We start from the raw sequence: 15,196 nt of genomic DNA, 5'->3' as shown, positions 1-15,196 counted from the left end.
GTTAACTGGAATGATGTCGAATGATCTCTTTACTGATAGCTGACTGTTGCTGAAGTGATTTGGTTCACAAAACTTACAAATCAAGGTTAACATATGTTATGACATTACTGGAAGGGGGATAAAGACTAAATGCCTGTGACCTGAATGTATAAAGAGGGTTTGGAGGTAAACTGTGTGTGTGTGTGTGTGTGTGTGTGTGTGTGTGTGTGTGTGTGTGTGTGTGTGTGTAAAAGTTCTGGAAGATCATATCCCCATTTAATATCAGTGTTCAGCACTGCAATACACAAAGGATATTTGAAAAACAGGTCTAGTTTTTATTAAGTAGTTATGCACAACCAGCTACTCATGATCTGAAGTGAAGTCACTGTAAACATGTGTGTTCACTGCTGCTCAATTCCAAGATCTTCAGACAACATTGAAAACTCAAAACGCAGAAGTACCATTGTTCATTAACAAAATGTCAAATGAAGTACATCACTTGAAAAATGAGAAGCAAGTTTTTAAATACATGTACCACACATTAAGTAGGTTTTTCCCTACTTGTAGGTAGCACAGTACAAGTTTAAGTGCCCAAAAGAAGAAACTGAAATAATAATTTACTGTGAACCATGTCAAACAACATCTTGCACATGCTACGTCTTACTACATAACACTTTTAAGCTGAATACTTCCTAATCAATACCAATGAGTCTCAACCTAAATACCACCATTTCCCTGTCTTTACTTTGAAATATACAGCAATTGACTTTCTTTTGTATCATATTTTGATAAGGGAATGTCTTAAAATAAAGTTCACTGTACATTCTTTGCGTAAGATTATTTACTTTCTACTTACAAGCTGATCTACTTTAAATTTCAAAAATACCAAATATTTTGAAAAGTGGCTGTAAAGTCATTTTAGCTCCTTTATTAAAACATCAATACAATTCAAAGTTGTTAATAGACTTTTTAAAACAAAAGCACATTTCTAACTTGTAAATTGAAGTTTCTTGGCAACATAGGCATCCTGAAGAACCTTGAAACCAATGTTTATTGAACATGTTTGTTAAAAGTAAAAAAAAAGGAAAAATCTGGCCATGTCAGGCTCATAAATATAGCTTATAAAATACATTTACCAGGATAACCCACATTTTTATAGTTTTCCAGTGGACCTGCCTATGGAAAACAAAGTTATGCAACAACAACAGAAATAATTCCCAGAAATTGAATCCACTTTTAAAAAATGAGATGGGATTTTTATTCAGACAGTGTCTTTGCTAGTGGTTGCCAAAACTTAAGGGTATCAAAAATCTGCTACCTACTCAAATTTGGCTTTAAGAAAAACAGCTGTACTTTGCTTACAGCATACAGACCACACTCAGCAACCTGTTCTGTTATATGGCTTATATGCTGTTTAATGGATTGAGATTTTTTGCTGTTTTGCCAATGAGTGCATAAATACAAGCCACTTCAAGAAATACCTGAATTTAGTTTCTTTTTGAATACCCAATGGGAAAAAACATGTACAGTACAAAATAGTCTTCTAGAAACTTCATTTTGCCTTCAGAGAGTTTGTGGTATATCAAAAAGAAAGTTCTATCTAGATTTTTTAAGTACAGGTTAATACTGGAGCTATATAAAAATATTAAGGCTTATTGGTAAAGATACTAGTAAGTTTTCACAGAACAAAAACATGGCTTTATCTAGTTTGTTAATGATTCCTGCTTGATTTACTTGGTATCGTAATGTATGAAAATTCATCAGCCCAACAAAATATCTAGTCTCAAGGAAATCTCCAATCATGGAAGAATCTTACCTAAGTTTCAACTTAAGGTTATATTCTCCCTTATTCTGAAATCTGGAGGACTTTAGCACTAGTTGGCCCTGTAGAAAATGCAATTAAATATAAGTGCTTAGACGGACTTTGGGGGCAGTGCTTTCAGAGTGGTAAATTGGGTTTACATTTTCAGAACACTTCTGAAACATTTTAGATTTGCTACCTAGAGCAGGCGCGCACACGGACACACACACAAAATTGAGGTTTAACCTGTTTCAAACTCCCATTTGGGGTACAGGAGAAAGCTGGGTCCAGACAAATTCTATTTAAAAGGCTGCAATCTTGCTTGCTTCTCGAACACCACTCAAATAAGCGCCTGTAACCGTTTGTGGAAAATGCCTGTTTGTTGCCTGTTTTAAAAAAAAAAAAAATGCAGAGTTTGAGACATCTATAATGGTATCAAAAGGTAATACTTCAGGAAGCTTACACTCTCTAGTCTTCCTAAAATACTGAGCTGAGAACATTGAGCGAATGAGAAAGTAGCAATGACAAACCTCAAAGAAACAGGCTCACAGGTGAGGTAACAGCAAAAGAAAGCAAGAAAGATTCTAAGTCTGCACATGCCCCTCAGCAGCTCAGCTCAGTCTTATTGAACAGTTGTCTCCTGGAAGTGGCTGACACTTGTGCCTGGTGTGCAGCCACTAAGCACCTACCAAGCTCACTCTTTGGAGTACTCATTCATCTAGCTTTAAGATGGCATTACATCTCCCTTAAAAATCACTGGGAAGACAAAACAGCAACTAGCTCAAACTATGAGACCTGTAATCTCACATATACAAAATATACTGCCGAAGAAAGTGCTTAGTCACTTTTGTTTGGGGTAGGAAGAATGAGGTAATAAAAAGCAAACCAGTTTTACAAAGAAGCCTTACAGTCAGTCAAGAGGGGCATGAGGATTCCAAAAAGGCAAACAACTGGTTTTAAAGACTACGTGAAGAACAGTTGAGCCTCTCACCAGATTCTGAATATACCTGCTGGAACTCCTCGATTTCACTTCAAGAACAGGGTTGAGACACCAATAGTGGAAACTGGAGGAAGTCTTCACAGCTAACAGTGATGCTTCTGGGATCCACAAGCCAGCTGTGACCACACAAGCTTAATGTTCTGGATAGTGATGTCTGGGTACTGACCACCAGCTGAGCTTTGTAGAACTGTAAGTGGCTTTTTAAACAGTGCCTTGCTCAAATCTAAGGAGTCAGTCAAGAATCGCACATGCAACAGACTAAAGCACAATTCAGGCAATCTGAGGAAGCTAGGCAGGGTGATAACAAAAATCAAGTCTTAATAATCTTGGTTTAAGAAACAAGCAGTGAAGTTGGAAACTACAACACAAAAACAAGATTTCCCCAAAAGTAGAACAGAAAGAGATTAAAAATAGTAAAGTGGAGGAAAACTCAGGTGATCAGTCTAAGAGCTCCACGACAAGAACAGACAATCTAGGAAGAAAGAAGAGAAAGTAAGCAGAAGCAAGAAAACTAGGATTGAAAGGCACCAGTTTCTACATTACAAGGAAAGAAGATACAAAGGATGCAAAATCAGAATAGCAACACTTTTCAACCAAAGTAAATCAGGAAAGGAGAGAAGCATCTTGCAGTATGGTTTGCAGAGACCCAGCAGGGCAGCCTATTGTAAACCCAAATACTGAGTTCAAATCCAAATACTGTAATCCTTTCTAGTTTTCCTCACAATCCAAAAAGTTATATTTGTAATCCCATTGAGACGTTACTGCAAGTTAATTTTAACCTACCACCATGGCAAGAGTAAAGATACCAAGACATATTCCAAGTTAAGGGCAGCCAAGGGGTCCTAAGTAAAATCCTTATGAGGACATGCGGACAAAGGCCTTGATCCTTTGTCCAGAATTTATTATCTCGTCAAGAAGGGGGATGGCTCAGGGATGAGTGACAGTGAGGATGGGTGGGGGGAATTATATGAGTAACTTGAGCTGGCTAGCCAGGTGTAAGATTGGCATCTCTGTAAATTGCAGAGATAAAGATATGCAGAAGAATCAATTTACATAAGCCAATTAAGGTAGTAGTGGAGTCGGTTTGGTTTCTGATATATAAACTCTTGTGCCCTGGGGAGTTATAACCTCTTATCTTGAGGCTCTACCCAGTTGACATTTTTGGAGCTATTTGCTCTAACATCTTGCTGTGCTCAATCCTGTACATACCTGTATTGTACACTATTCGAGGAAACAGGACTGTCTTATCAGTATAAGGAAATGAGTCTCCAAATAATCAAAGTCACAATAATTGTTTTGCATTCAAAGGGAGTCACTGGAGTAGTCCCCCACAGCAGCCTGCGGTGACCTCAGATCAGTCACATCAGTCCAGTAACAGCAGCAGATGGGGCCATGGGAGAGGACTCCAGAAAGCCAGCTCACTTTCTGCTGAATTAAAGATGACTGAAGGGGAGGGAGACTCCAGGGGAGGTACCAAGGTAATTAAGCTAATGACCAAGTAGCCAGTAAGACTGCCAAAAAAGACGGAGCTGTGCGCAGCTGACTGTGAACACGGCCATGCAGCAATGAACGTTTACAGGGCCATGTGACAGAACCGATACCAATCTAATTAACTGTGGTACAGCGAGACTAATAGGACTAAGCTTTTAATCTAATAGGAAGTTAGTAAATAATTCTGCCTATTGTTAATCAGATGATGGAAATACAAACATGACTCTAGAATATAAGGAAAATCTACAAGGCATGAATGGTAGAATTCAAACTGGCAGCCTCTTACAGTGGGAGCTTGGCTCCCACGATTGGGAATGGCTCTGCTATTTTTCATAAGACGTGAGATTATCTACCTTGATTTTTAAACTGTGGGCAAACAGCACTTTAATTAGAAGAAAGAAATCAAAATGTAAGTAACTGGATTTGAAATCAAGATACAAACCTCGCCAGCAAAAAAGACAGTTCCTTGTATTTCTTCAGCAATGATATCATAGGCCTCCCCGCTTCCAAATGTCTTCACAAAACTGTACGCCATCTGGATCCATGGCTCTGTGCTCCATCGAGTGACAAAATACTTTGTGGGGTCTGGGACTTCCTGTGTCCAACAGAAGCAATTATAAAAGAGAATCAAAAAGGAACTCAGATATGGCACAACTCAAATTAGAAACATACACCCCACCTCCCTAAGGACATGAGTTTATTGTGGTCGCACCTTAAAATGCCGCTTCTCAGAGTGTCCCTCCCCCACCTGTAAATTCTTCCTCTGCCCCAAACTGAACACAATGGCCTTGCTTTACCCTCATCCATCAGAGACAGTGTGCCCACGTTCTGAGGCCATCACCAACGGCTGAGTTCAGCTCTTCCCTTCCCCATCGCCTGGCCCAGGGGAGGTATGGGATGTCAGAGTCCTTTGATCACCGGCTTAAATTCCCCACAAGTTTCTCCATAAATCCATAATATAAGGATATATTTTATATTCATTAAACACAGAATGTTGCCTGTTGTGTTCTGACAAGCCTCAATGTGGAAAATACTCCTCTAGAAACTGCTACACTCCAAATAACTAATTTTTAAAGTTTGCTTTTAAGCAAACTTTTGAGGAAAAGCCCCAAGATAAACAAGGCATGGTGGCACATTCCTATAATTCCAGCATTTGGGAGGCTGAGGCAGGAGGATCACTGCAAGTTTGAGATTAGCCTGGGCTCAAAGTGAGCCCAAGGCCAGCCTGAACTGCATACTGAGACCTTGTCTCCAAAAAAAAAAAAAAAAAGCCCTAATATAGGAACTACTTAAAGAACTGAAAAACATCAAGCTCCCCAAATTCAAAGATCCTCTCCAAAAGTGGGCATCTGAGATGAACACACAGTTCTCAGATGAAGATATACAAATGGCAAATAAATACAGGAAGAAATGTTCACCATCACTGGTCACTCAAGAAATGCAAATTGAAACAATTGAGATTTCCTCTTACTCCGGAAAGAATAGCTGCTATCAAGAAATCAACTGATAACAAATGTTAGTGAGGCTGCAGGGAAAAAGGAACACTGCTCCACTGTTGGTGGGAGTGCAGACTGGTGCAACCACTGTGGAACTCAGTATAGAGATTCCTCAGAAAACTAGGATTGGAAGTTCCATTCAATCCAGCTATTTCCCTCCTGGGTATTTTTCCAGAAAATTTGAACAGGTCATATCACAGATTATATATGTGCACTCATAGCAGCACAATTTGTGGTAGCTAAATCTTGGAAACAACCAAAATGCCCATCAACTGCAGAGTGGATGAAAAAAATGTGATATTTTATACAATGGAATACTACTCAGCTATAAAAAGGATGATCTTGAGGCCTTTAGAGGTAAATGGAGGCAACTTGAAAATATCCTCATTGGTGAAATAAATAAGACTCACATTAGTAAATATATTGTCTCTCTAGTGTAAAAAATAATAAAAGCTGACAAAATGGGATCCAACAATACATATTGTGAAAGTGAAAGAGAAGGAAAGTGCTCTAAAGAGTATTACGGTATGTATAGTGTGTAGGATAGATGACCATATTACTGAATTTCTGTTGAGACACTGAGCAGAAGGGTTTGCACTGTCAATGTGTGAGTGTGTAGCCACTATTTATGTTTTGATTTTGTGACTTTGGCAACTATTTTTTAAGCCAAGCATCAATGTGGAAAATACTCCTCTAGAAACTGTGCTACACTCCAAGTAACTAATTTAAAAGCAAACTTTTGAAGAAAAAGCCCCAAGATACACAAGGCAATGAGTAATGTATCAACTAGAGAATCTATGATGTTAATTTTTTTTTGAATTTGGTATTGTTCTACCCTTCTTTTCTGTTTTTCTATTTTGTCTAATTTTCTTTCATTCTGTTTTGAAAACCTGTATTGTTATTGTTTTGAGTTTGCTGTTGTTATGTCTTTTGCTTTTTGTTTTTCTCTTCTGACTTTTCTCTTTTTAAAATAAAATTTTAAAAAAAAGATAGTGGAATATAATCACTATAAGACCTACTTACATGATACTGGGCACATAACTGGCTGCCTCTCCTCTTCATGAATATATGTCATTTTTAAGTAATTTTAGTTCTCTTTCTGTTTCTTAATTTGAGAAAGGCATAAAATATAGCCATTTACAAATCTCTACAGATAGTTAAATTTGGAAAACTTGTAAATATAAAGCACCTTGAGCTCCTTAGAGAAAAAGACTGCTTATGTGAGGTACAGAAAATTCTCAACAATGTTCTTTAAAAGGAAGCTGCAGTCAAAGCTAGGGTTTGGTAAACATACCAAATCAATATAGCAAATGTTAAACCTTTTCTGTGCTTAGGAAAAAACCAGGTTGTGTGTGATGTGAGGAGAGGAAGGAAGACTACTTAACAAGGAGGTATGGCACTGCTGTAGGCCGCAGCGTCCCCCAGCCACATTCCTGTGATGAAGTCCCCAGTAGTCACAATGGCAATGTATTTGACGACTGAGTCTTTGATAGGTAATTGGTAAATTAAAATGGAGTCTGTAGGATGGGCATAAAGCAATCTGGCTGGTGTATTCTCCTAAGGGGAGGGGATGACACAGACACGAAGGGAAGACAGTTACCTGTAAGTCACGGAGAGTCCTCTAAAAAGAGACTAACTCTCCGCCACCTGGACCTGGGATTTCCGGCCCCCAGACCAAGAGGGCAAGCAGTGTCTGCTGTCCGAGCCACATATCCTGAGGATTTGTCATGGCCGCCCTAGGGCAGCACGCTAACTGGGACACAAGTGAAAAGGGTCGTCCTGGGGAGAACAGCAGCGCCTACCGCCTTGACCCCCTCCACACAGCCAAGGCGGGGGCCTGGCTCCCTGCAGCTAGGAAGCGCCTGCCGAACCCGGAGCCTCTCTGACCTGCTCCTTGAACAGCTCCCGCAGGGTGGTCATGCACTGCTGCAGCACCTGCTTGTCATCCAGGGTCCGAATTGATGCCACTGACTCGCCAGCAATCACCGACATCAACACGCTCTGCTGCTTCTGCAGGCACAGAGGAAAGCGGTTCATTTTTGCTTTTGGTACAAAGTCTCTACAATGCTCAGCTCCACAGTTTTCTTCTCACAAACTGAATTGCATTACAGCACCCCTCCAGTCAGCCCTTTCCCTCACAACCGCACTTTCCTCATCTACCCACTCCACTGTCTTGCCCGGGAAAACCACCACCACCAGCCCAGAAAGTGGTAACGCCACACTCGGGGTTTTGTGGGGTGTTCTCATATCAAACCCTATTTCAGAAGTAATAGAGACTGAGGGGAAATCTGCAGAAAAAGAACCAGGGAAAAAACCTCAAGTAGCAAAGAAACTGGCGGACTCCCACATGAAGCCTGCTTAAACAAAGCTTCTTGGAACCAAGAGAAAGTGGGAATTAGCTTTTGTGTGGAGCAACATAGCTTCAGGGAAGTCACCACACCCCTCAAGTTTCAGGGGTCCCCTCCCTCTTCCTGACCCCACCATGAACCTCCCTCTTCGGCCAAACACACCCCAGCCTTCCAGCTCATGAGAAGACTGGGAGAGGAAGTTCTGAATTGAATTCACTCATTTGCTGCACCATGGCCAACTCCACCGAAGAATTACTCCCCTCAGCGTGAAATGATACTTCACAGGTTCATGTCCCAGGAAGCATCATTCCCACTTCAAAAAAATACAGCAACTATTAGGGTTCCTTTCCATAGCACGAGGGTCCTCCCTAAATAAAAATGCACCAACAATTCACTGGGATAACAAATGGCAGAGTAAAGACTTGTAGCACCTGGAATACAGCCTCGATGACACCTGGAATCAAGACACTTGAAAAACAATCAATTCAGTGAAGAAAAGAAGGGGTAGATCTCCAGGAATCGAGAATAAGGCAACACAGCTGGGCGTGGTGGCACAAGCCTGTTATCCTAGCACTTGGGAGGCTGAGGCAGGAGGTTCATTCCAAGTTTGAGGCCAGCCTAGCTTACACAGTGAGTTCAAGGCCAGCCTGAACTATATAGTGAGACTTTGTCTCAAACTTACCCAGAAAGAAAAAAAAAAAGAACAGGAAAGCTAAAAACTACAGAGAAATTGAAGGAACTGGAGATAACCCAGAGAAAAGAATGAGGACGACTAGAATGTAAATTCCAGTTCTCAGGGAGGGGGACTGGTGTCCACAAACTTAAGGTATGCTCAGTAAGGTCAGCAGCTCCAGGAAGAAATAACTGACCAGGCCAGCAGAACTCACCCAAAGAAAAGCCCATGGTTATTACAAACTGAAAAATGTGATTTTCCTCTTAAAGAAACTCCTTCCTTATCACAGGGTGGAGTTGGAAAAAGAAATCCAGTGCAATGCCCGCCATGTTTGAAAGTGTTTAATCAGAAGCCATTCTGGGAAAGGGTTAAGCCTGAGATAATTAACTACATTTCAGGGTTCTGGGATCATCCTACCACAATGGCTGGATAGGAGACACTCATAAGAGAGCTGTGGAAAAGGTGTTGGCTAGACATAGACTTCCTACACCTAGAAATCTTAAACTCAGGCCAGGAAGGACACAATGGTCCTACCCTCTGTGATGAGAAGCAAGGCAGTTGCATGTAGTTTTCGGGGTGCAAGGTCTCAAAGTACTTGCACTAAGTCCAGTGCTTAACCGCTTTCCCTGACGCCTACACCCAGTGCAGCTCAGTAGTCTGTTTACTTTTCCCACCTGCTAACATGTGATCAGAAAACACTTAGTTGCAGTCAGCTGCCACTGCGTAAGGTGTATGGACAGATAGGCCTCTGGAGCAGAGAGGGGTGGGGAGAACCTCAAAAATCCACAAGCAATAAAGCAGAGAAAGGGGCTGGGGATTTAGCTCAGCAGCATAAGCGCCTGGCTTACAAGCACACAGTTGTGAGTTCCATCCCCAGTACCAAAAAAATAAACAAAGCAGAGAAAGCTGTAACTCCTGGTGCACAGCAGGAAAGGAAAACTGGGAGCAACTGCAGTGAATGCAGCCCTAGAGCAGACAACACTGCCCAACAATACCCAGCAGGCACGGGGGGGGAGGGGTCCTCAGCATTCACATACAGTACGTGTGGAAAACAACAGGACTCATTAGGGACTCAGGACGCCTTCCCCGAATCTCAGATTCCAACGCTGCAGACCCTGGAAAGAAACCACTCATGCCAACACACGGGAAATTTTTGACTCATTTCTCTTTTCATTACTTTTGGGCTGGGGGGCGGGGGTGGTGGTACCAATTCATGTCCCAGGAAGCACCATTCTTTCTGGTTAAGATTTTTTTCATTTATTATTATACACCTGTAGTAATGATTACAGTCATCATGAGAAGTTAGTACATGTACACCACACACTGTAATTCTTTTTATGTCCTCCTCCCCCCTCCTCACTCCACTTCTTTTCTTCTGTGCTTTTTCTTTGTTTTTTTCTATTACTGTTACACAATTCTATTTCCTTTTACTCCATAATTCAACCCTTTATCTTTCTTTTCTCATCTTTTTATTTTTCAGATTTTACTGCATTGCCCGCTTCCCATTCTATCCATTTTTATTAGTATTACTATCAAGCTTTATTAGTCTTTATATATTTAGGTGACTGTACTATTATTGTTGAATTCTTTTGTACTGTTAACAGTTGTTAAACAGTAGTTATTAAATTGCTGGATTTGATTTGTCACTGCATCTATATTATTATTGCAGACCTCTTTTCGATTGTTCAGGGTCTTACAGGTAGTTTTATTGGTTCTTATAGTATGCCAATATTCAGTTTGCCTTTGATTCCATTATTGTTGCTGATTTCTTTGCTTTGTCAATGGTGACACAGGTGTTATTAATTAGTTTTTACTGAATGCCAGTATCTGCTTCTTTGTATCACCAATATTACAGCAGTTCATTTCTGGAGAAATGGGTGCTGGGCCAATTACACCATATCCTCCCTCTTCAAATTAACAAAAGCGATCAGATCTTAGGACAGAGGTAAAGGCCTATTAATAGTAGTAAGTCAACACCTTTCATTAATAACTCCCAATGTGCATTTCTTAATCCAAAGATACAACTTGACAGACTGGACCAAAAAACCACCCAGGTCTGCTATATGTAAGAAGAAATGCATAGATTACAAATCAAAGAATGGAAAACAGTAGTCTATGCAGTGGGAAATCTAAATAAGCAGGAGTAGATAATCTATTTTCAGACAAAATGGACTTTAAGCCAAAACTGATTTGAACTGAAGAAGGTCACTACATAGTAGTTAAGGGAACAATTCAACAGGAAGAGATAAACAATTATAAATAAACATGCACCAAACACTGGTGCACCCAACTGCATAAAAGAAACACAACTGGACATAAAAGATCAATATAATTATAGTGGAGGACCTTGATACCCACTAACAAAAACATGTAAACTAGACAGAAACATCAATAAAGAAATATCAGAAGTTAAACCACCCTGAGTTTGAGGCCCATCGGGGCTACTCAATGAGCTCCAAGGCAGCCTGAACTACATAACAAGATACCCCATGTGTATTATCATGGTACTATAAAACCAGAATTCAATGGGAAAAAATGACAGAAATTATACAAATACATGGACATTAGACAATGTACTCCTGAATAATCAATAGGTCACAGAATAAATCAATGAATAAATTATACAGTTCTTATAATCAAATGGTAATGCCAATCCACACATCAGAACTACAGGACATAATGAAAGCAATTCAAAGAGAGAAGTGTATAGTGGTCCATGTCCACATGAGAAAAACAGAGTGAGCCCAAATAACTCAATGAAGCATCGCCAGTTCCTAGAAAACAAGAACAATCCAAATACAAAGCTAGAACAGGGCAAGATATTATAAATATTAGGGAAAAAATTAATGAAATTGAGACTTTAAAATAATACAAAAATAAATTACAAAAAATCAATGCATCAAACAGTTGGTTCTTTGAAAGAATTAACAAAGTAGACCAACCCTTTGCCAATCTTAGCAAAAAAGTAAAGAAAATGTTCAAATCAATGCAATTAGAAATGAAAAAAGCTAAAACAGGGCTGGGGATTTACTCAGCGGCATAAGCACCTGCCTTGCAAGCAGGCAGTCCTGAGTTCGATCCCTGGTACCGATAAAAATGAAAAAGACAAAAAAAAAAAAAAAAAAAAATGTAATCCAATAATTGGAGAATCCAAAAGAAATGGATTCCTAGATACACATACATTAATAAAAGTGAACCAAAAAGATACAAAAACTTCTAACACTCCAGTAATAGGCAATGAAATTGAGGCAGGAATAAAAAACCAAAATCAAAACAAACAAACAAAAAAAACCCCTATCCCTAAGAAAAGTCCAGGACTGTATCAAAACTTCAGGGAAGATCTAAAACTCTTTAATGAAAATGAAAGGGAAGACATATTCCCAATGTGACTACAAAACCAAACAAGGACCCAACTGAATAAGAAAACTATAGGTCAATGCCTCTAGTGAATACGGAATTAAAATGTACAGCATTATGTAACTGTACCAACCCCCTAGGATGAATGTAATAATTATATCCTGAAAATGTGTACCAATAAAAAATTTTAAAAAAAGAATTCACAAAAAAATGGCTCAAATGTAGCTCAGCCAAATCTCATGTGCAAGGCCTGGTTCAATCCCCAGCAGTACCCATAACCACATGTGTCTGTGCATATACATACATCACACACAGACAGAATCTCCACAAGGTTCATTTGTTTCTGAACTTGACACATGAGCAATTACTAAGTTCTATACATTTCTATTATTATTTTTTTTTTTTATCGGTATCAGGGATCGAACTCACGACTGCCTGCTTGCTCTATTATTATTTTTTATCTTTTTGAGACTAGATCTCACTATGCAGTTCAGGCTGGCCTTGACCTCACTTTGTAGCGTAGGCTGGTCTCGAACTTGCAATGATCCTCCTGCCTCGGCCTTCTGAGCGCTGGGATTACAGACGTGAGCCCCCATGCCCAGCTAAATTCTATACTTTTAACAAAAGGATTCAAAGTATGCTTTACAGATGATTTTACCTGGGGATCCATGTCATAGTATACAGCAAAGAGCCCCCGCTGGCTGGCACTGGGAGGAACATGGCCAAAAAAGTCAGCCCCTTGAACTTTACTGTCCCAAAACCTGTATGGAAATTGCAAGGCAATCTGAAAAACAAGCAAGAGAATGATGGGTAAATGTTTTCTGTTTCAAAATTGCAGACTTATACCTAAGAAGCAACTTGCAGCTCGACTCTAAAGCAAATCCACACATTGAACATCTTTCATCTTTCCCATCTTCCTATAGCTTTAGTTTTCTCTCAGCAAGTTTCTTATTTTGGGAGTTTGCAGTACAGGGAATCAAGCCCAGGGTCTTGCACATGCTGGGTAAGAGTGTTATCACTGACCTAAAACCAAGCGTTTTAATTTTTTTCTTTTTTTTTTTTTGTGGTACTGGGAATTGAACTCATGACCTCACGCTTGCCAGGCAGATGCTTACACCGCTGAGGTAAATTCCAGGCCCTTAAAATGTATTTTGACACAGGGTCTTGCTAAATTGCCCAAGCTGGCTTCAAACTTAACGATCTATCTCAGTTTCCCCTCAGCTCATCCAAATTAGCAGAGATTACAGAGATGCCATGCCTAGCTTCACATTTTTACACCACCGGTTCCCTCAGACCAACTGGCAACCCACAGCAAGCAAGGTGAAGTCAGCCCAGGAGAGCCCTGGCCTGGGAGCACAGTGTCCTTGTGCCATGTGTCATTATTCCCAGATCTGCTTATAGCAAATCCTGATTCTGAATAACAGGATTCATTCTCTAGAAGGTCAAAACTCAGACTTCAGCCAGCCTTTTGTTTAGGGTAACACCTGTTGGTATTCTTCATGAACGATTATTCAAATGAGATCTTTGAACTTTATTTGGGCTCATAAATGACCCAATGTATGTCCCTATAGCACAAGTCCTGTCATCTGACATTTTTCTCGCCAGTCACCTTCTCAATGATGCCAGCGCCCAAGCTGTTGATAGCTTTCATCTTTTTCTCTGACAGTGGTGGATTAAACTGAATGGCACCTTTCTGTAGTATGGCCAGTGGAACAGTGACTAATACCTGTGAAAAACAATTAACAGTTAACACACACACGCAGAACAGCTGAACCTAAAAGCACACCTACCCAGTGGGTTCATTTCCAGGAAAATCAACACCTGAGGAATATTCCTCTCTCTTCCTGGTCCCAAGACTGTCAATATCCCATGTGGTTATCCTATAAGAACAAGGGATGGCCTGAGCAGTCATGGTTGCTCACTGCTCAAGGCTGCCTAGCTGAGAAGTGGCATCACAAGGAGGAATTTGCATAAAGGCCCTATGGTTAACAATCATTCTGCATCTGAAGAGAGAGACTATCACAGGGCAAGCCTGAAAAGCAGGGCTACAAAATGAAACAGCTCAAAACATGGGGTTAGGAGAACCCCTGTATTGTTCCTGATACTAGCACATGGCAAGCCCCACAGCAAGACCTGCTCTAGTAACCTTGCAGGATACAAGTAATGTTTAAAATTAAAACTAAGATCCATCACTGTGCTTTATAAGTGATAAAGCACACAGCAACATAAGGATTATAATCCTAGAAAGTCACACAATGTTTTCAAAAGGCCTCACTGGGGAGGGCTGAAGAAACAGTAAGTTTAAGTCATAAATGATTCCCAAAGCCACATCACACCACCAGGCCATCGAAGACCTGTGGCTACAATCAGGAAGGGCCACTTCCACCAGCCAGTGAGGCACCTCCTGCCCTCTTCTGGACTCTGTGGTTGACAGCTGGATCTTGGAGCTTCTCCTGTCCCTGCTCCCAAAGAACCAAGCAGTGAACCTGAGCCTGTCAGCAGAGGCAACACACAGGAGTGAAGCCCAAACACTCCTATCCAGGCTCAGGCAAGAAAGGTCTGAGGCTGGCAGGGCCTGGTCTTGCTGCCAGGAGTCTGGAGAGAGTGTGCGTGCATGTACATGCGTGTGTGTGCATGCACGTGTGTGCGCATGTGTTTTTTTTTTTTTTTTTAATCGGTACCAGGGATTGAACTCACGGCCACACACTTGCAAGGCAGGTGCTTATGCCACTGAGCTAAATCCCCAGCCCCCATGTTCATTTTTCAATAGCTGCAGAATGAGAGTCGAATGGAGCTGAACCAAACACCCTATCTACCTCACCTCTCACCAGAGACTTCATATATTTGACTTCACCCTTATTCCAGGATTACAGAAAGCAGAGCATCCTTTCTATGACTTCTGTCACTATTTTCTGTCACATGAGAGCTACATGGTAGAAAACATGCTTTCTATCCTCATAAGTTGACAGTTTGTTCATAGATAACAGCCTTCATGTGACCAAAACCACTACCACAAAATAACAAAATTAGCCACCTGAATGATATATGAGA

At 40.6% G+C, this 15,196-nt stretch overlaps 1 protein-coding gene across 2 annotated transcripts in view; it reads right to left on the bottom strand.

The window, feature by feature from the left end:
• Positions 1-291: 291 nt before the first annotated feature.
• Kdm1b (lysine demethylase 1B) overlaps positions 292-15,196 on the bottom strand; it is a 57,418-nt gene continuing 42,513 nt past the window's right edge. For both annotated transcript variants that reach the window (XM_003468762.5, XM_023564718.2), the window contains exons 17-21: positions 13,755-13,871; positions 12,804-12,929; positions 7,655-7,777; positions 4,714-4,866; positions 292-2,166 (exon numbers count right to left, since the gene is read on the bottom strand). In XM_003468762.5, the coding sequence (XP_003468810.2) occupies positions 2,083-2,166; positions 4,714-4,866; positions 7,655-7,777; positions 12,804-12,929; positions 13,755-13,871 (603 nt within the window). In that variant the 3' untranslated portion in view covers positions 292-2,082. The remainder of the gene's footprint in view (positions 2,167-4,713; positions 4,867-7,654; positions 7,778-12,803; positions 12,930-13,754; positions 13,872-15,196) is intronic.

Source organism: Cavia porcellus, unplaced genomic scaffold (genome assembly GCF_034190915.1).
Source record: "Cavia porcellus strain 051 isolate PalLab524CR breed Dunkin Hartley unplaced genomic scaffold, mCavPor4.1 scaffold_13, whole genome shotgun sequence".
NCBI lineage: Eukaryota > Metazoa > Chordata > Mammalia > Rodentia > Caviidae > Cavia > Cavia porcellus.
Note: the sequence above shows the minus strand (reverse complement) of the source record. Positions and strands in the feature narration are given on the sequence as shown.